This window comes from Panthera leo, chromosome B3, assembly GCF_018350215.1.
Source record: "Panthera leo isolate Ple1 chromosome B3, P.leo_Ple1_pat1.1, whole genome shotgun sequence".
Classification (NCBI taxonomy): Eukaryota; Metazoa; Chordata; class Mammalia; order Carnivora; family Felidae; genus Panthera; species Panthera leo.
The window spans coordinates 18,310,003-18,332,033 of record NC_056684.1 but is presented as its reverse complement, the minus strand read 5'-3'; the positions used below and the strand labels follow the sequence as shown (position 1 = coordinate 18,332,033).

The following is a 22,031-nucleotide window of genomic DNA, read 5'->3' as shown; positions in this document are numbered from 1 at the left end:
AGACCAGCCAGCTCTGATGGTTAATATTTTATCTCATTTGACCTGACCATCATTTCCCTGAGTTCTTATGCATTTTCCTTTTGCAAGTGCAAAAAGTGAAAAAACAGGGGTGCCTGCATGGCTCGGTCAGTTGAGCGTCAAACTCTGGATTTCGGCTCAGGTCATGATTTCACAGTTCATGGGTTTGAACCCTGTGTCAGGCTCTGTGCTGACAGTGTGAAGCCTACTTGGAATTCTCTCTCCCTCTCCCTCTGCCCCTCCCCTACTTGCTCTCTCTCTTTCAAAATAAATAAATAAACTTAAAAAACAAGAAACAAAACAAAAAAAAATGCAATTACTTTGTTCTTAAAAAATAATAGTGCACATGTGCTTGCACATTATTTTTAGTCATTTTATGATCATTTTATCCAGTGAGTGAATATTCTTCACATGCTTTCTCCTTCCCGTAACTTCTCCCTTTTTGTACTAATGAGTACCGATCCTGTGCTGATTATTTCTATGAATTGTTCACCTCTGAGTTATTCCTGGACCAGCTATAGATAGGATGTTCATTTTGGAGAGTGTCAGGGCTATTTCCAGGCTAGCAGGCATTCTCCTTATGAGACCAGTGTGTGTGTCCTGACCTAAAGAGACCAGCAGTTGCAAGACTATCCACCATGCAGTCTTTCTCCTGCTCTGAGGAGTGGCTCCCCCCACACGTGGTCTATCCTTGTACTTTCCTTGTGAAGCCCTGATTTTCCCGCTTCTACCTTGTGATAGGTTGGTCCAGAGAATCTTCCATTATCAGAGCATGCATTTCTCTCTTGTCTTCTCTCTTTCAGTAAGTGGTTTTACCATAAATAGTATACTGAGCATGCATCAAAAATGCACAGGTCATACATTTAGAGCTTGATTCTTTTTTAGAAAGTGAACACACGTGTGGAGCCACTACATCGGTCAAGGACCAGGATATGAACCTTGATAAATGAACTCCCCAGTCTGGTGCTTCTGACCAGCTCAGGCCCTTGACCTCCACAAACATGTGCCTGTTCTTTGGGAAGAAGGAAAAGAATAGAGAAAGCCCTGCCCTACCTGCCTTCCACAGCTGTCCTCAGGATGACAGATGTTAGAGGACTTTGTCCTACAGATGGCAGAGCACTGGGTCATTTGGAAAGCATGACATGAATGCCAGCTATCTCACAGGCACCGCAGTGACAAGCATTAATGCAGTCCTTACCATTTGTCCTGTACTCACAAGGAATCACAGAAGGGTGATTGCTTAGCTTGGGCACACACGGCAGTGCTGGTGGCTGAGCTGGGATCAGAGGCTGCAGCTCTAAAGTTGCCTTTTCCGCTCAACTCCCTTGTCTTTGTTTTTAAACTAAACACAGAAAGGTATCCACTATCCTGACTCACAGAAAACGATAATTTTATCTTATTTGTTTTTAAACCTCATAAAAATGGGATACACACATTTCTGTCCGATGCATACGTCAGAGTGGAATTGTTGAGTGTTAGAATGTGCATGTCTTCAGTGTTAGTAAGTACTGCCAAAGAGTTTTCCAGAGTTGTTGAACCAAGTTAGAAGCTCAGCATCAGTTTTAGAGCATTCATATCATACCACATCCTTGCCAACACTTTGTATTCTCTGTCTCTGTCATTCTAGCCATTCTGGTGCATGTGTAGAGGTACCAAGTGGTAGTGGCTGATGAAATTAAGCACCTGCTCATATGTTTATTGGCCATCGTTATGTTTTGGTTTTTTTTAAGTGATCTCTACACCCAACGTAGGGCTCAAATTCACAACCCCAACATCAAGAGTCACACGCTCCACCAATTGAGCCAGCTAGGCACCCCATCCTTAAGTTTAAATGCCCTTGTTTGTAAAGTGTTCAAGTTTTTTGCCCATTTTTCTACTGGCTATTTTCTTAATTGTCTGTGGGAGCTTTCGTGTTTTTACAGATATTCTTGATACAAATCCTTTGTTGGCTCCATGCGTTATAAGTATCTCTCCCTTTTATTGCAAATATCCTCTCTCACTTTCTTATGGTTGTCTCTTGATACACAGAAGTTCTTCATTTTAACATAATATAATTCACTTCTTTTGGCCTTTATGGTTACTACTTTTTGTGTTCTTGAAAGTCTTTGCCAGACTCATCTCCTTTTCTTTGATGGCTAGAAAAGTTTTATGGGAATTCATGGTCTATAAAGTGCATAACAAACCGTTCACACCGCCTTCCTCCTCTCCCTCTTGATGGGGCAGGTGTGTCTCCTAATCCCAAGCACTCCTACCCATAAATTACCTGCCGGGTCAGCCTTGTTCTCATGAACACATGTCCACGCGCTGACACCACACTCTCGAAGAGCTCCGAGGTCAAGGTGCATGGAATCAAACATTTAATGAGGTGCAGTCTGTCTTTATGGGACCAGCTGGGGTTGTGCTCAGAGTTCTCATCTTTTTACCGGTCTGCTGAGAACTGAACAATAATGGGAACACAGGGGTTTTCCTGAACCCACGGGCACACTATTCCCCTTGAATCATCAATTTCTTTAAGGGCATGGAGTGGCTTCGACACACTTGAAAAAATGAGCAAGAGCTTGCGCTCTGTGAGCTCTTTGTCAAAGCCCCTCCAGCCCTGTTTTCCTTCCCTGTTTCTCTTATTGTCTCTTCAGCTTCTAAATATTTTTTGACTTGAGACAGCACAGTGCACACTATTCTATGCAGATGTTTGAGATTACTTGGAACAGCAGAACTCTACACAAAGCACAGCACACGCTTTGTGAGCCCCACTGTGACTATCCTGAGCAAGGACCCTTGACCCTCACCCTGCCCAAAATGTACCCGCAGGTGCCCCGGCCACGCCCGGGAGGGTGATATCTCCCTACTGCGGCTCAGACCTTTTCCCCGTGTGCTTGGGCTTGGCATCCCAGAAGTGCTGTGTCTTTAAAAGAGCCTTCTGTACATCTGTTCTCAATTTTCAGACCACGAGGCGAGGATTTGGGTGCAAGTAGTTTATCTGGGAAGTGATCCCAGGAAGCACCGTGAGGGGGCAGGGAAGGGAGAGGAGGGTGGCAAGTCCAAAGTACACTGATGGGCAGGCGACTGCATGGACAATGGGACCATCCCACCGGGACCCTCAGAGAGAAGTGTGGCGCTGGCCTCAGAGCCATTGCACCCAAGGAGATGGGGTGTCCAGCTCCCATCCCCATGACCGACGGTTGCTCCGTGGTCAGGGGATGGCCTCCAGCAGAGAGACTGGGGAAGCAGCAGCCGGTGAGTGTGCTGTCTTCTCCAAGTCCTGCAAGGGAGACTGAAGCAGCCAGGGAGGACACTGGCCATGTATCCAGCTATTTTCATAAATAGTCCCATCTTGAGCACTCTGTCTACATGCAGGTTTCCTATTAATACAAATGGGGGTCTGTTTTTAAATGCCTATTCTTAAATAGAATTATTTCAATTATTTGTGCAGTTAAGAAATTCTTTAGGTGAAACACTATAAGAAATTAGGCATAATGCAGCTGAGCTAGAAAGCAGGTGACCACAGGGAGAATGGAAAGCCTTCTTTAACCCCTTGGGGGTCTCAATTCTGGGCCTGCACAGTGGCCCCTCCAGCCTCAGCTCTGAAGCTGCCTTTTCCGGCAAGCCCTCCTTGGTGAGGTTAGGATGGAGAGATTCCTTTCCTATGCACTCGGTCTGACCCATGGGTGTATGCCTCATACCTTCCTACATTAAATGGAAAGTATGTGTTTGTTACTGGCTCCCAGCCTGCGCCCTGCATCGGACAACTCCTAGGCCCTCAATAGCTAATGCAGGAATTGCTGAACTGAATCCCCATGAGACAAGCATGGGAAATAAAGGCACAGAATTTTGTTGAGTTAAAATGAACCAGTTGAATGATGCACATATTTTTTTTTTCTTCACATCCAGACTCATGACCCTCCTTCCCTTCATGTTTCAAATTCTCAATCCAAACCAGTCATCAAGCCCCACCTTCTGCCCCCAGTAGTGACCTGTGTGTGGTGCTCTAGGCAGTTACCTTCCTTCCCTTGTCAGCAGCATCTGATGTGCGCTGGACTGTGGTGCCTGGTGGAAGGAGATACGTCCTGCAAGACCAAGCTGGACCCTCCCCTGGACGGCACTGAGTGTGGGGCAGACAAGGTAACCCCCGCCTCCCACTGCCCTCCCCCAGCCCCCATCTCCTGAGCATTGGGCGTCTCTCCTGAAGGGCAGTGGTCTGTGCTTTACTCAGGAGTACCTGAAGCACCCTCTGGGCTGCCCCAGAAATGCCCATGGAGCCCACTCTGGGAAAAGAGGGGCACCCACATCACCTCTCCTTTTTCTGCTGATAAGATACAAGAACCACTTGCTATTTTTGTTCAATCGACTCTTTTTGTCATACAAGTGAATTTACTTAAAACTTGCACGTCAATAAACCATACATAGAAAAACAGGATCGCTCGCCATACACAAAGGGCTATCATAAAATAAATTCTATGAGAACTGTGTTGCTCACTTCTAGCTCAAGTTTAAGAGAGCAAGCCTGTAGGCCTGATCTTCATTAACCGGAGAGATTGGTGTTGGAGAGGAGAGGTGTTCAGGGCCAGCAGCCGCAGAGTTCTCTTAGTCTTCCTGCAAGGAATGAATGAGATGCCGTGGTTGGGAACCACTAAATCACCTGTCCTGCCCTGGATGTGCCACACACGTTGGGAAACTTCCATTTTAGAGGATTGGCTTTCCCTTATCCTTGGAGCCAAGGTTCACCCGTGTGGAACTTACGGTGTCATCTCCGAAGCACCAAACCCAACTTTGAAGTTCAAAACCACAAAGCCAGGAGACTCAGCCTTCCAGAGAGATGCACTCCCAGTCAGGAAAGTTGGCAGAAATTCAGGTCTCTCCATAAGCCATGTGAACTAATCCTTTTTCTGAGAACTTAGAAAACTCCAACGGAGCACATGTCACGTGGGATTTTAGGGCACGCTGCAAATGCCACAGGTGTACAGGTGTCAGGTTGAGTGAGGAAGAAAGGTCGCTAGAGCTAAGAAGCATGCATGCCCCAAAACGGTCTGCTCGTACGTGAATTACAGAAGGCAATTTGGGACGGCAAGGTGCTTTTTCACGTGGTGGGAATCGCAAGTTACCGGGTGAGTGAGCAGGTTTGATCCTTGGGCACTGAGGGCCCCTGGGGCCCCCCTGCTGTGTTTCAGTGGTGCCGCGCAGGGGAGTGCGTGAGCAAGACACCCATCCCGGAGCACGTGGACGGAGACTGGAGCCCCTGGGGCGCGTGGAGCATGTGCAGCCGGACGTGTGGGACGGGAGCCCGCTTCCGGCAGAGGAAATGTGACAACCCCCCGTAAGTTCCCCTTGAGCAGGCATTCTCCAGGGTGCCTTGATCGGGGTTTCCCAGCAGCAGCTCTTCCTGCCTTAGGCAAAGGAGGGTCTGTCTCATGTGAGAATTTGAGCGGAAGGAAGACCAAGTCCCTCCAAGGGCCACGGACGCAGGGTGTTGAGTGTGTCATAGGCCACCTCAACTTCGACAGAGCTCTTTCTGTGAGCACAGATACCCTGAGTCCCATGGCTCCTTACTCCTCACGTGGGCCTTGCTAGAAAGCTGTCCTGAGACAGCTGGGTGACACACTCCCCTGGCCTGCAGCTTCCTTAGGGGACCTTCCGGGGAGGCCTGTGGACCTTCAAAAGAGAGGCTCACCTTTCGATTGGCTCTTAGCTGATCTGGGAGCTGCCTGGCTGTTGATGAGTCACAAAGCACCTGGGGTTTCAGCTGTCCTGTACATCCAGATACTTTTCATGGGTCCTTTTAGAACGATTTGAGAGAAAATTGTTTTTTGGGTTTTTTTGTTTTGTTTTGTTTTGTTCTTGTGTTTTATCTTATAAGCTTCCTTTTATTGACCTAGAAGACACCATGACCCCTCTTGTTCTTGGCACATTTGCTCCAGAAAGCTCAGGGGTAGATGTTGTGCTTAATTATAAAAATTCCTTGCCCACAGGTGTTTCTCGTCTCCTCTGAAATTTCCCATTTTTAGTATTTCTTAAAAGAGTCTGTTTCATGTCCTGTGTGCCATCAGCTTCATCACATTCACTTCAAAAAGAGCAAGTTATAAATTATCAGTGAAAAAGAAATGCTTTATATCCATAATTAAGTCATGGTGATGAATAATTAGCAAATCCCTCCTGTGTTTAAAAATCCTGAAGCCCAGGCTGTATCCCAGACCAATTAATTCACAAATTCTGGGGATGGGACCCAGGAACTGGATGTTTTAAATCTCTCCAGGTGAACCCAATGGCCAGCCAAGGTCAAGAACTTCCCGATTAAAGGAAAACATGCACACAGTTTAGTCAACGTCAAGAACACTGTTTTTCCCCCAGTAGTGCTATAAGAATTGGCATCACATACTGTGTCTTGTTAAAACTTTTCCTTCCGGTATTTAGCAGAGTGGCTGAAAAATAATAGGTGTGTCTTTAATCTTTTAGGAATGACTTCTTAATTAAAAGCATAGAGGCTATACTGGGATCCTCCAGAGAAACAGAATCAACGAATATATGTATGAATCTTGATGAGAACTTGGCTCATATAATTATGGAGGCCGAAGGGGTCCCACGATCTGCCATCTGCAAGCTGGAGACCCAGGAAAGCTGGTGATGTCATCCAGTCAGGTCTGAAGGCCTGAGACCCAAAGGAGCTGATGGTGGAATCCCAGGGGAGGGCAAGAGAAGATGAGAAGAGAGGTCCTAGTGGGGGTAGGGGCACAGGGTGCGTGTGTGAATTCCTTCTTCTTCTGCCTTTTGTTCTATTCAGACCTTTAGGGATTGGACGATGCCCATTAGGGAGGGCCATCTACGTTACTGCGTCCACAGGCCCGCATGCCAGCCTCATCCAGAAACCCTCACAGACACACCCAGAAATAACCTTTCATCTGCACACCCTGTGGCCAGTCACATCAACACATAAAAGTAACCATCACAGATGTGTAGAAGGTTAGAAAGCCTGTTTTGCTAAATGGTGAGAAATTAATAGAGGTTTCTATTTATTCATGGCTCTGTGAGGAAGTTAAAATAGTTTCATCTGTGGCCCTGAGAAGAGAGCTCTGGATTTGGAATCAGGATGCAGAGATTTAGGCCTGGCTTAATTGTGGGTCGTGTGTGCTCAAGGAAGCCCCTTCTTCCCTCTGGGTATCAGTTTTGCCATTAGAGGGAGCTGGCACAGTATGGTAGGAAGAGCTGGACTTCAAAGTGAAACAGAGAAGGCTTCAAGTCCCAGGGCCACTCCCTATAGCAGGTGATGGCTATTACCTGTGTCTCTGTCTGAAGTTGGAATAATTCATGGGCATACATATAACATACATGGTCTGTCTTTAGTATATGGTCCTTCTCTATATTAGCACTAATGGAAGATTAGGGATGGGATGAGACTGTGTGCCCTGCCCCCTAACTCACAGCACTGTTTGAGGCTCAGAGGAGGGTGATTTACATGGAAAGGCTTTGTTGTAATACATAGCTGTCATGGATGCGTCATGTTTGCATCTGGAGCTCCTGTACTCTAGCCGAGGATTGGTCTCCTTTGGCACAGCATTCCACACCAGATGTCACCCAGGAAATGTCATAGTAGGGGCCTATCAGAACCTTTAAATGCCCAGAAGGACCCTGTGCCCAGAGACGGTTGACAATTGGATTGTATTCAGGTAAGGACACCCCTTACAAGAATAAGATGTCATCGATGCTGAGCAGATGCATTGGGCACAACTTTTAAGGGCCCTGACTTTGTTTTCTTGGCATGATGTTGGCTAAGGCATCCCCCATGCCTTGGCTCTACCCACTGTTCTCATCCCAGCTGCTTTCTGCCCACCCACTCCTAAAGAACCCCTAGTTCAGAAAGCCAAGTTAACGTGCTTCCCTGGCCTGACCTGCTGTGGGATTTCATGGGCTGGGTCCTCACCCTATCCCTCCACACCCAGTGGCCTCAAGAGAGAGGCTGTTCCAGAAATCCCAAAGTTGTAAAAATCTTCCATTCCTCTTCTTTATCAGGTGCCCTTCCTCCCCACCCAGTGGTGGTCATGGACTTTCTCTCTCCTTGCCCCTCTTCCTGTGTATTATCATTGAGGAATGGGGGGGGGGGGGATTTGTCAGGCTACCACAAACAGGCCACTGAGGGGTATGCAGGTCTTAGCACATCAGATGGTTATGGGCACTGACACATCCCTGAGAGGGAAGTCTTTATGTCTGATCTCTGTCATCCAACAACATCCCGTGGGGCAGGCAATGGTAGAAGGACCAGAAAAAGAATACTGGTGCTCTCATGTCTCCTGGCTCCTGTTCCCCTTCGCAATGACACCTTTCCAACATGGTGCCTTCACACACCTTGACAAGGCTCTGACTCTGGACTAAGGACTCAGCTAGTTATAGGCTTATAATGACAAGCAAAAACAGATTAAAAAGTCCTCGCCGACTTCCCTTGGTCTTCTCCTGGACCTGACCCTTCCCAAACTGATCTCTCCTCCCAGCCCACTTCCCCACTCAGTTCATAGCACCACCCTCTGTGACATTGCCACAGTCCAAAGCCCCTGAGTCTGTGAGTGGTCCTCTTGTCCCCTCTCTTCCTCCTCCGTGTCCTCTCAGGGGAAGAATGGCAAATACAGTGAGCCCACACCGTGTGCCACGCTCCCTCCTATGCATTTACAGAAAGTGAATCATGTAAAAATGCTGCCCTATGAGGATAGGTATTCTTTTTGGCTCCACTGATTAGAAATTGAGTGGTAGAAAGGTTAGGTAACTTGCCCGTGGTCACACAGCTGGTTTAGAACCTAGCAACGAGGCTCCATTGTTCTTTCAGACGTTTTGCACTGGCCTCCCTGCTTCCCACATGCTCCTTGTCCCCCAGATTCATTTCCCACACAGAGCCAGAGAGATCCACTTAAGCATAAATCCAGTTATATTTCTTCCTGCTTCAGCCCTGTCAGTCATTTCCCTCTGCACTTAGAATAAAATCCATACTCTTGACCATAGCCTCTGTATTCATTTCCTGGGGCTGCTGTAATAACTGACCACAACTTGGTGTCTTAAACAGAAATTTATCCTCCTCTCCCCATTGTAGAAACCAGAAGTCTGAAATCAAGGTATTGGCAGGATTGATTCCTTCTTGAAATTGAAGAATTCATCCCACCCATGCCTCTTCCTGACCTTCTGGTGGCTTCCGGTGCCCTTTGGCATTCTTTGCCCCTGTAGACTTGCCTCTGGTCTCTGCCTCTGTCTTCACATGGTCTTCTTGGTGTGTCTTCTCCTCTCCTAAGGACCCCTGTAGTTGGATTTAGGGCCTACCCTAATTCAGGATGACCTCATCTCATGATTAAGAGATCCTTTTGTTTTGTTTTGTTTTTAATGTTTATTTATTTTGAGAGGGAGACACAGAATCCTAAGCAGGCTCCAGGCTCCAAGCTGTCAGCACAGAGCCCGATGTGGGGCTTGAACTCATGAACCAGATCATGACCTGAGCCAAAGTCGGATGCCCAACTGACTGAGCCACCCAGGCACCCCAAGAGATCCTTAATTACATCAACCAAGACCCTCTTTCCAATTAAGGTCACATTCGAAGGTTCTGAGTAGGATTATCTTGGAGGGGAAGGGACCACCATTCAACTCACTGCAGCTTCCTTTTTGTCCTCAGATACAGCACTTCAGGCTCCAAACACTTGTCAGTATTCCTTTCCCTCTCCCCAGCTTGCCTGTGTCTCTCCTTGGGTCTCTAACTAAATGTCCTCTCAGGCCTCCTTCCTGAGCACCTTGCACCAGACTGGGTGCCTGCTTTACCCTCTCTCTCAGCACCCTCTTTCTACTTTACAGGTATGATAACAATTTGTAATTACTCTTTTGTACTTGCTCGCTTGTTTTCACTCTGTCCTCCCCCCACTGGCCTCTGGGCTCCACGAAGGCCACACCTGTCTGGGCACCATTTTCCTTTCCATGCTTATAGCAGAACGGTCCTCAATGATATCCGCTTCCTACCTCATCACTTGGATGCATGCTGGCTGAGAAAAAGCAGTCTCTGCTTTTCTACTGCCCCAGAAGACACACTTCATACTGTTCTCCCCCCCAAACACAAAGGTTATTGTAAATTATTATGCCTAGAAGGTAGATCACGCGCTAGCCTCCCCTTTCTTGTACTGTCTCACCTCACTGAGGCCTAGATGCCGTGAACAGCCATGAGTGGGGTTCAGGTTCCCCTACACATGAGGGTCACCTTCTCACACACCTGCCCAACCCTGGCGAGGTTGTAGGCCACAGCTAGGGAGGCTCAGGGCCCTCTCAAGAACAAAGTCCAAAATGTAGCCCAGTCTTGTTTACTCCATGTGACAGAAACACTATGTCTTTGCATCTGTAATATTTATGCCTTGGTAGCCTGTCCAACCTTTCGTAATAACAGCATAGATCTGTTTTCCGTTCTGGAAATCAACAACAGGCTCTTTCCCCCAGGTAGTTTCTATAAGGTTCCTTCCCTTTCAGGGAACCACCCCAGGTGAATGGGAAGAGAAGGGCCCAGTCCTTGGGTGGGTGGTTTAGCGGCAGCCCCAGGTGTTTCCGGGGGAGATGCAGACAGCGTTTTACGAAGTCCAGGCAACAGTTGTTAACCTGTTTTGGCAGAGAAGCCTGACGTGGTGATTGTTACAAAGCACAGCTGATTGAGGACCTGGAGCCAATCTCTGACCAAAACAATGTCCTCTGCCTGGCTCACTCCTTAAATCACCAGGCTCGCTGCCTTGAGATTTCCCAAGGATGTCCGAATCACACTGCTATGAACATCTCGGACTTGGAACGCTCCCACCAACCTCTCCCTACCCAACTCCCCCCCCCCCCACCTCACTTTGTATTCCTGGCTCCTTCCCCGTCTTCTGCAGCTGGTTTATTCACTGTCCAAAAATACTGGCAAGAGAGTCCGCTCCCCCACCCCACCTTTTTCTCTCCCTAGCCTTGGTCTTTACAGCTCTTGGAATTCGTATTTCTTGCCAGCTGACATCAAGGCCTTGGGGACCATCCGTGTTTTTAATCCAGCTTCCTGGGCTCGCCCCTTCCTGCCATAATTTTGTGTCACTGTGGGTGGTAGTTTCTGCCAAAAGACTGCAAGGCAGAAAGTTCATCTCCAATTTGAATTCTGGTACCCCATCAGGAGGCTTGTGTTTCAGGGAGAGGGCTGGAGACGTAGGGTCAGGAGAAAAGGTTCAGATGGTCTTGTGTGAGAAGCCCGCTCTGTCAGAGAAGGACCAGAAGGTGAGTGTAGCATAGATACGGAATGCGCTGGGGTTAGCACACAGCATCACCCCATGAGCATCCAGAAGGAAAGCAGTCAGCCTCCTAAGACCAAGCAGGAAGCCTTGGGGTGGGACGTGAAGCTATATGCCTATACTTGCTTTTTGCTTCCAAAGCAAAGCCCCCATGTGTCTACTTTCAAAATGCCAGTGACCTGGTGTTCCCACGGATGGATTTTTAAAAATCTCAGTCTTATACACTTGAGCCTAAGTTACATGTGTTACTTGGATACCTCGAAGGGGAGGCCTTAAACCTGGGATGTCTGCTGCCCTGAAAGGGCGTTAGCAGCCCCACCCTACCCCTGACACCTGGAGCTGCTGTCCGTTAAGCAGTCTGTGCCTCCAGATGGTGAGCAGGTCTGAACCACTTTTGTGACTTTATCTTATGATCTATCTTCATTGAGTAGAACAGAGCAAAAAACATGTGTCACTCAGTTGGAGTGTCTTCCTCTTATCCTGATTCTATGTGTTTATCCACCCCTGAGGGAAAGTGCCTTGGGTTCCTGTTCATCTCAGTGACCCCTTGCCTTGTCCCTGCTCTGCCCTGGGGTCTGCCCAAGGCACTTCAGACCCCGTCCTAACAAGCCACAGTCCTGCCCTGCAGGAGCTCACCTGTCTCTCCACACTTTCAGTCTCTCACCAAAGCCTCTCTACCTTATTGTTTGTCCTTATTTTTAAACATCCTTATCAAGGGGGGCACCTGGGTGCCTCAGTCGGTTGAGCGTCTGACTTCGGCTCAGTCCGTGATCTCAGTTGTGAGTTCGAGCCCCATGTCAGGCTCTGTGCTGACAGCTCAGAGCCTAGAGCCTGCTTCAGATTCTGTGTCTCCATCTCTGCCCCTCCCCTGCTCATGCCTCTGTCTCTCTCTCTCTTTCTCTCAAAAGTAAATAAACATTAAAAAAAAATTTTTATCAAGGTATAACATAGAGAAACGGGCACCTGTTCTAGAGCATGCTTCCTGCTGCAGTACTGCCCATCTAGTCAAGTGTGTGTGTTGGGCAGGTGTATGTTCACACAGCGGGAAGGAGTCATTGCCTCCTAATGTGCGTGTATGTGACCGAAGGAGGGTGTGGTTTTGCAGAGCAACCCTACCATATCCACTGCCGTGAGCCACAGTGGGCTTCCACTTGCTCTCAGCGTCACCAGTGCCCCATATTGTCAGTCTTTTCCACGTTGGCCTTTCTGGTGGGTGTAGAGTGGTATCTCCCTGGGGTTTTCGTTGGCATTTCCTTTCCAAGTAATGAGGCTGAGCATTGTTTGTGTCTGTGTTTGCCATTTGGATATCTTTTCTTATGATGTGCCCATTCAAGTCATTTCATTTTATATCTGATCTTCTACTTTATTCATGTTTATAAAGTCCCAACAGAGGGGCGCCTGGGTGGCTCAGTTGGTTAAATGTCCAACTCTTGGTTTCAGCTCAGGTCACAATCTCACAGTTTCATGAGTTTGATCCTCGCATCGTGCCCTGCACTGACAGGGTGGAGCTTAGTTGGGATTCTCTCTCTCTCCCTCCCTCTCTCTCTCTCTCTCCCTCTGCCCCTCCCCCCACTCACACCATCTCTGTCTCTCCCAAAATAAATAAATAAACTTAAAAAAACCAACAGAGTACAAGTAGAAATTGAGGATTAATGTGGGAGAAGCATCTTGAAAAGTCCATCACATCCCAGCTGACTATACTCGTAGGTCAGGCTGGCTTCTCAGTCTCACAACAGCTGATGGGCAGCCCCCTTGCCAGCCTGCTCCGGCTGCATCCAGAACCTCTTGGGAATCACACTTCTTATCTCCACCTCTTACCCACTGAGCTTTGTTCTATCATATTAGATCTTTGATTTCCTCATCTGAAGGATGCAGGCAGAAACCCCTTCAGATGTCTTGCATAGATTTATCAAGGTAATGGTTCTAAAGAACAGGTAACAGGTAAGCCCTTTGGCCATATTAGTCTATAATTGCAGTGTATGTGAAAGTGCCTCTTTATATATAAGCTCTTCACCTGTGTCCTCAGCTGACCACACCTCACCTCAAGATGAGATTTCAAATTACTGTGTCATATCCCCATCTATTTCCGTGAGTCCTTGTGAGGCTATGGAGCCTGGCAGGCTTGTCTGTGCCTTGCAGCCCTCTTAGGAAAGGCTGAGGGAAGGACATAGGTCTACTTTTAGCCCTCAAAAAGGAACAGTTCTTTTCTACCAGAATTCTGTTATTTCACCTGTCCCTCATTTTAGCCATGTCAAGCTTGGTTTCTGTTGTTTTGGTTTTCCTAGGTGTCTTTTTATTTTATCCATGCTGCGTAGCCAAGAGAATCTTACCAGAGTGAATGAGAACCTCAGCCCTCTGCTCCTCAGACATGGGGAGGGTGATCTCTCCTGCCTGTGTCTGCCAACCCCAATACAGCATGCCCTAAAGCCCTTGTGTCCATACAAGTGAAGCTTGGCACACTCACATGACGTGGGTTCCTTGGTGAAGTTGGCCCCCTCCTTCCAAGTCCTCCCACCACAGAACTTCAGTTTGTGGACCACCCTGTCACACACACCCTTCCCACACATTGATGCTCCTCTCTCTTCCTATATGGAGGGTGTCTTTCTGTTGTCTCACACCAGTGTATACCTGGGAAGCCATCACTGGTGTCATGGTAGCTCTCAGATAACCCAGATTATAGACACAGTCATGAAGAAGGAAGGGGCTGGCCATGGATTGACATACTGGGATGATTTGGGTAAGAAATAATGCTACTCATGGATTGCTTCTCTCTTTTTCCTATGTTGTTCAAATAATGACCCAAAGGAAAACAAGAAAAATCAATGCTTTGGGCCATTTTCTTTTTGAGCAGGAAATTTTAATGTAAAAACAAAAAAACATTAGCTATAACAGGTGATTGGACAAATGGGAATTAACTGCTAAGAGATAAAGAGAACACCGGAAGAGCACTGAAAGAGCAAATATAAAAGTGGCCACTGTCATTGGATCTGAGGCAAAGTACCCAAAGAAGGAACAAATACAGATGAAGGTGCCCATCTCTCTCTCCCTCCCTCCCCTCCCTCTCCCTCCCTCTCCCTCCCTCTCTCCCTCCCTCTCTCCCTCCCTCTCTCCCTCTGCCTCTCCCTTTCCTTCTCCCTCCCTCCCTCCCTCTCTCTCTCTCTCTCTCTCTCTCTCTCTCTCTGTCTCTGTCTCTCTCATACACACACACACACACACACACACACACACACGGGTGAGATTCCTTGGACTTTGTTGGAGTGGATGAAACTAAGGCTCATTGGATGAGGGAGAAGTTTGCAGAGATGGCACACTGGTAGAACCCTCTGGAAAGTCACACTAAGGGGTGTTAGGGAAAGCTATCCAAGGGGAGAGACTACACCTGAAACCAGGCTGGGAATTTCCCCAAAGCATTGGTGTTCTTGGAAGCTGCCCTATGGGATGAATGCTGCCCTAGGGAAGTAGCCTGCATCACAGGCCACTGCAGGAGTCTGCTGAAAGGAATTAATTACCAGAACCAGAGAGAAAAGTCTGTTCTTTCTCTAGCATCACTCTAGTGCTTACAAAGCTTAGCATCATGCCTGCTTGACTGGAGATCTTTAATTCCTTATACGGCCTTAAGTCACCATCTAGCATTTTCTCATTTGAGCTGTGAAGGACTCTCTAGTATTTTGTGTAGAGCAGGTCTGGTAGTAAAAACAAACAAACGGGGGCACCTGGGTGGCTCAGTTGGTTGAGCGTCCGACTTTGGCTCAGGTCATGATCTCGCAGTCTGTGAGTTCGAGCCCCAGGTCGGGCTCTGTGCTGACAGCTTGGAGCCTGGAGCCTGCTTCGGATTCTGTGTCTCCCTCTCTCTCTGCTCCTCCCCTGCTCATGCTCTGTCTCTCTCTGTCAAAAATAAGATAAACATTAAAAAAATAAAAACAAACAAAAACGTCCTCAATTTTTACTAATCTGGAAATGTCTGAATTTCTCCATCATTTTTTTGAATGACAGTTTTGCTGGATATAGAATTCTTAGTTGATAGATTTTTTTTTCTTTGAGAACTTTGAATGTATAAAGCCACTGCCTTCTCGTCTCCAAAGTTTCTAATGAGAAATAGGCTCATAATTTATTGAGATTGTCTTGTATGTGGTGTTTGTTGACTCTCTCTTGCTACTTTTAAGATTCTCTCTCTCTCTTTTTTTTTTTTTTTTTTTGACAGTTTGGTTGAAAAATGTATCAGTGAATTTATCCTACTGGGATTTTGTTGAGCTTCTTGGATTTGTAGATTCATGCCTTTCTTCTACATTTAAATTTGATGATTCTGTCTTTTGCCTGCTTAAATCTGCTTTTGAACCACCTGGTGAATTTTTCATTTCTGTTATTATATTTTTCAACTCTGGAATTTAACTTTTCATCATTTCTATCTCTACTGATACTCTCATTTTCTCATACATCATTTTTATTTATATCTTCCTTCAGTATTTTGAGCATTTTTAAGACAGTTGTTTTAAGTCTTTGTCTAATAAGCCCAACATCTGAGTTTCCCCAGACCCAGTTTCTGCTTATGTATTTTGTTCCTTTGATTGGACCATACTTTCCTTTCCCTTTGTATCCCTTGTGATTTTGTTGTTGTTGTGGTTGAAAACTGGACATTCGAATCTTATAATGTAGCCTTGATAATCAGCTTCCCCCTGTCCCATGATTTGCTGTTTCTTTGTTGTTAAAAAGTTTCTCTATGCTGGGGATCAACCTGAAGTGAAAGTATAAGGTCTTCTCAAGCCTTTAATGAGACTTCATCTTTCCCTGAGCATACTTGGTGGCTTTCTAAATTTTCCCATATATGCAGTTGCTTCTTAATGACTTAATCCTTAAATATCTGACTCCCAAAAGGGAGAAAAGAAGGGAAAAATGTATTGCTCATTGAAATTCCCGGGAAGTCACTTCAGCTCAGAGGAGTTGCAACAATGGTGGCCACCCTCTGTCCCCACATCTCAGAAATCAAAAGTAGCACTGAATAATCAGAACAGAACCCCAGTATTTGGAGAATAAGGTTCTCATTGTCCACCCTGGCTCCAGCCAGCCACATCAGGAATACAGGCACAGCTGCCTGCCGTGGGGCTGGAGTGTGGAGGACAGATAGCCACTACCACTATAAAGGCTGAAATTTATCTAAATTCACCACAGCTTACCAGCCAAACTTTTTCCAGGAGGTTGCACGCTTTCAAACAGACTCCAGAATTTCAAAATGGTCACTTCAAACAGTTTTTGCCAATACAATTATCATCTAAGTGGAGAAATGGATCCCTGGTGCTTCCTACTCCACCATCTTCCTGACCTTGCTCTTTTGGTCATTTTTTTAAAAATTTTCTTTTTTTTAATGTTTATTTTTAAGAGAGAGAGAGAGACAAAGCATGAGCAGGACAGGGGCAGAGAGAGGGAGACACAGAATCAGAAGCAGGCTCCAGGCTCTGAGCTGTCAGCACAGAGCCCTACATGGGGCTCAAACTCACTAACCACAAGATCATGACCTGGGCCCAAGTTGGACGCTCAACCAACTGAGCCACCCAGGCGCCCCTATCTTTTGGTCATTTTAAGATAAATTTTGATAATATAGTTCAACTCAGTCTAACTACCGTTTGTTAACGGTTTGTTAACGGTTTGTTAACTTGCCTGTGCAAGTTTCTCTGCTAAAAGCTACAGAAAAGTAGGAGGAAGACAGTAATCTAGCTCACCATTTCACAAAGTTGATAATAAGCAGTATAGCAGAGAACCAAGCCGGGTCAGGACAGGCTCCAGGTAGAAAATAAAAAGAGGCTGCAGGGTGGAGGTGGCCTCAAGGATGGACAGAGAGTCGGGGTGGGGGGTGGAGAAGATGGGACAGTGAGCTAGATGGGTGGCTGAAAGGGGACTTGCCCGTGGGAGAAGGGACAGGGAGAAGAAACAAGATAAACAGAGTTCAGGAAGAAAGCACCCTGAGGCACATGAGGAATCCCTCCAGGCCCACTTTCTCCTGGATCCAGGAGTTTTCTCATCCTGTCTAACCTCTCCACCAACCTGCTATTAACCATAAAGTTAGTTGGTTTATGAGGGTCAGTCAGATGCAAACCTGGAAAAAACAATTGACACAGGTGGGTACAATGGAAGCTAAAATAAAGCTCAGTGACATCTCAGGAGCGTAATTACATGATGTGCACAGATCTCAGTTCACACCCTAAACTGTGTAGGAAAACATAGCTTTCTTTATTTTTCTAGAAACCAATTTTTCATTTGCATTTGTGTTTTTGATTTTTTTAATTTGTGTTTTTGAACTCCATTCTAGTCCATGTTGGATTCTTAATCACTTCCGGAGGTTTTGCCCCATTTTCCCTGAGTCTGTAGCTAAGTTCAGTGATCCTTGTGTCGTCTGGTATGTTTGTCCTCTAGGGCTACCATGACCAACTGCTACTAACTGGGTGGCATAAACAACACAAGTTTTTTCGCTTCTAGTTCTGGAAGCCAGAATTGCCAGATCAAGGTCTTGGAAGGATTGGTTCCTTCAGAAGGCTGTGAAGGAGAATCTGTTCCTTGCACCTCTCCTAACTGCTTAGTGGCTTGCTGGTGATCTTTGTCATTCCTTAGAGTATAGAAACATCACCCTGATTTCTGTCTTCATCTCTGCATGGTGCTCTCCCTCTGTGTTTCCATCTCCATATTTCCCCTTTTTATAACAAGACTAGTCATATTGGATTAGGAACTCACCCTGCTCTGGTATGATCTCATCTTAATTAACTACATCTGCAGTGGTCCTATTTTTAAATAAGGCCACATTCTGAGGCATTGGGGTTAGGACTTCATACGATTTTAGGATGGACACAATTCAACCCAGAACTTCTCACCATACAGCATCTGTAGCCTTACCCATCCCTTCTCTGATCCCAGCCATGGGAACTTGCCTATTACAAAGAAGATGTCCTCCTGCTGGTCCGCATGGCTTTTCCCCTCTCTGTTTCTTCCACAGTGTGCTTTGTGGCACAGGAACCCATTCATCTGTTCACACTTGGTATGCAGGCCCTAGGTTCTTGGGAGGCTGTCTGAGACTCTCTCTATGCCATGCAATCATTTCTCTGAGATCCAGCTGCCTGCCTTGTGCTCTGGGAAGGAAAAAGAACAAAAGCTCCCTCTGTTCTCAGATCCTGTAAACCTCAGAGAGGTTCTGCTATTTCCTAACTTGGAGATCAGAACTCAGGGTCCCTCTCTGGATCCACCAGTATGTACCCTCTCACAAGGCTGTCACCATGCCCAGGTGAGAGAGATGTCTGGTGTATATGAAATGGTCATAGGGGTATGAAAGAAGCCTTTCTTCCCATTCCAGATGTTTTCTCCAACACATTTATGCAGACAAAGAGCTGGAAAACAATGGCCCATGGACCAAATCTGGTTCATCACCTGGTTTTCTAAATAAGGTGTTATTGGCGCACAGTTATGCCCTTTTGTTTATGCATCATCTCTGGCTCCTTTTTTGCTACAGTGGCAGAGTTGAGTAGTTCCTACAGAAATATTCACCATCTGGCCCTTTGCCAAAAATGTTTGTAGAGCCCCTGGTGTAGACTTTTGTGACACAAAAGCCTGAGGACTTCTGCTGTGATGTATCTCCCCTCATGTGATCAGAGGGTGGCCTCCAGTTGTCTAAACACAAGGAATGGCAAAGGGAGGAAAAGAAATACTTAGTATGAAATGGTTAATGTGTCAAAAATATCTTGCCAACAGGTAAATGCAATTTGTGAGAATCCATTGAGCAAAACAATTGTGATTTGTGTTCTTTTCTCTTGAATGCTCAATTTCAGTAAAAAGTACAGGGAGAAAACAGCGGTACTCCATCATGGTGATTTGGGTCTCGTGGAAATGAAAGGAGCCACTGAGGTTGCTTGGTTCAGAGCCTGATGGGGATACCCCAGGGCCTCATGGAAGCGGTGGGCAGAGCCACGTTTCAGCCACAGCTGGACCAGCATCCTGCTTTCCTCCTCAGTGCCCCTCACACACATGGGCTAGGCCAGAGAACACAGCTGAGTCTCCAGAACTGCTTAGAACCGCAGTCTAAGCACAGAGCTGGGACCCATGCCGTGTCATTGATCACATTTGGTCTCACGCTTGCAGAGCCCGGATCTGACCAGTCTCCACCCAAAGCCCATGAACAAGTTAATTAATCATTCTGATTCTTTTTATTATAAAGTAAACAAGAGCTATTTACTCATACTTAGCGACCTCCAGAATGTATGCAGGAGCCATTTAAAGGCCTTTGTTTTATAGAAAAATAAAACAAACAAACAGACAAAAAAAAACCCACACACTAAAAATTCCCCTTTGGGTTTTCAGTGTTACAGATGGCCAAGTTTTAGGTTCAGATGAAAGACACAATTTGTGATTCTTGCCGAACTTATACTCACTGTATTCTATTTCCAGATGACCCTGATTTACAGTTCTTGGATGCATTTTTCTGATGGCTCACTTAAACATGCCGTCAGCACGGGGCTGGGATTGCCGAGATATGGTGTGTAAGAGCAGAGGGAGGGTGCTTTGGAAACTTTGCCTGGCCCCTCCCCCTTTTGGCAAGAGAGGCAAAATCCAAACGCCCCTGCTGTTTCCACAGCACTGTCTGGTTAACACGGACCTTTCTCTTCCTTCTAGCCCTGGGCCTGGAGGCACGCACTGCCTGGGCGCCAGTGTGGAGCACGCCGTCTGCGAGAACCTTCCCTGCCCCAAGGGCCTGCCCAGCTTCCGGGACCAGCAGTGCCAGACGCATGACCGGCTCAGCAGCAAGAAGAAGGGCCTGCTGACAGCAGTAGTGGTTGATGGTAAAGGCATATGGCACGTCCTTTCACAGTGCCCCCCCTTCTCCAAGAATGTAAACACCTCCTGGGAAAACCCACAGGGCCCCCCCTTCCCAGCAATCCATCCAACAGGACGCTCCAGTCCTGCTACCCCAGGCAGCAGTGGGCCCACTTCTCAAGCAGTGGCGTTGAACTTGGATGACCCAGCCCTGGGAGATTTCTTAAAAGCAGCTGTGAGGCGGGCAGCAGACCAGAATTGTCCTGCACCCCCATTTGCAGCGAGGCGGGTGTGCTGGCGGCCTGCCGCACAGTGCCATGTGCTGAGGGGCCCAGGGCCAGCTTTGAGGAGAGCAAGACTCTGCAGGGACAGGATGGTGGGTCTCTGTGTCTGCTGTCTCTATTTCCAAGGTTGATGCTTTCTTGCATTTCTTTCTCGGTTCATTTTGGGGTTGGCTTTTACTCTTTGCCTAGAGTGTTTGAAAAAAAAAAAAAAGTTTGGAGGCCAGTTCACAACTCGCCGAAGGCGATGATAGGCACAGGTCACGTTTTCCTTCCAAGAGATTTCTCCCAACTCAAGGGAGGCTTCCCCATGGGCCGCTGCAGGCATTTCCAGTGGCTGATAAACTTCTAGGTGGTATATCTTGTCTGTAGGATTTGTGATGTCTATTTATCATTGATAAAGACTGCCTTCCCCCCCAGCCTCCCCCCCCCCCCCCCCCACACGCACACAGCCTCCTGTGGCCATGGCCTAGTTCAGGGTTTTTTAGACTTTTGTCTCCTGGAGATAAGACTGTATTGTAATGATGACAATATGGTCCTATTTGTTGAGCACATCATATGCCAGGCACAGGTTAGCTCTGCATACATCATCTCAATTAATATGCATAATGAGCCATGCAGAGAGGAGAGGTTACGGGTCATGGGACCTATCTGAGTCCCTGCAGCTGATAAGAAGCAGGGAGGGACCCCAGTTCTGGAGGAGGTGACTCAGAAAATAACCAACTATCATCTGGCTTCCCATACTCGAGTAAGAGAGCATGACTTCAGAAGTGTCAAGTGAAGAGGCTTTAATAAGAACTGCAGTAACAGAGTCTCTAAGGCTTCTGTAGGAGAATGAAGTTCCTGTGCCAGGTCTTAGGTTTCTTCTTTGTGGTTTAAAGAACTTCTAAAATCTACATGCTGCAGTCTGTTCTTACAGGGTCAAGTGTACCTAGCTGTAGGGGTAGACCCAGGCATCACAGGGAGTAATGACCTCAGACCTGTCGCTTTTAACCCAGCAACCTGACCCACGTGCTTTGAACTGAGTTGTAAAATAACATGAGATGCTCTAAATCATCGCAGATAATACCGACCCGCTCGGCTATGGGCTCATTTAAAAGCATCTGGGAGCTCCCCAGACCTTTTCCTTTTTAAAAAAGAACACCACCGTTTGGAGCTGTGTGATTGTAGGTATATCATCACATAACCAAGACTTCAAGAGAAGAGCAGCCTCCGTACCCTCAGCTGTTTCTGCAGACCAAGGAGAGAGGAGGCCGAGCAGACTCGCCCTCCCCAAAGGAACACATGCAGCTGGACGCAGGGGCTCGCCCAGGATCCTCACTTCTCTCTGCCTGGCCATTCCTCAGATGCAGGAAGACACAGGAGGCTTCCACATGTCACGAGCACATTCAAGCCCCTAATCTGGAGGGAGCAAGCCCCAAGCAGAAGCTGTTTCCAGCACTGCAGTCAGTTCTGATGCAGAGCAGACTTGTTTCCATACCATCAGCCATCCCAGCCTGCTGGGTAAAGACCCCTTAGGCCCTCTGTCGTGTCCTCTGCTGCTTGTCAGGAGCAAAAAGAGGTCAGATCTAAGAAAGACTCACCCATTTCCACCCAGCTATGCACACAGAGTTGTTATTCTTTCCTTGGTCTGCTTCAGCTTTCAGTCCTCTTTTATTCGATGCAGAAATCCCACTTAAATGGCTGGTTTTCCACAGAT

General features: G+C 47.0%; 1 protein-coding gene across 1 annotated transcript in view; it reads left to right on the top strand.

Moving 5' to 3' along the window:
* Positions 1 to 22,031, top strand: part of ADAMTS17 (ADAM metallopeptidase with thrombospondin type 1 motif 17) — a 343,010-nt gene that overhangs the window by 197,940 nt on the left and 123,039 nt on the right. The window contains 3 exon segments of the mRNA XM_042943087.1: positions 4,036 to 4,137; positions 5,184 to 5,329; positions 19,911 to 20,077. Of these exon segments, the coding sequence (XP_042799021.1) occupies positions 4,036 to 4,137; positions 5,184 to 5,329; positions 19,911 to 20,077 (415 nt within the window).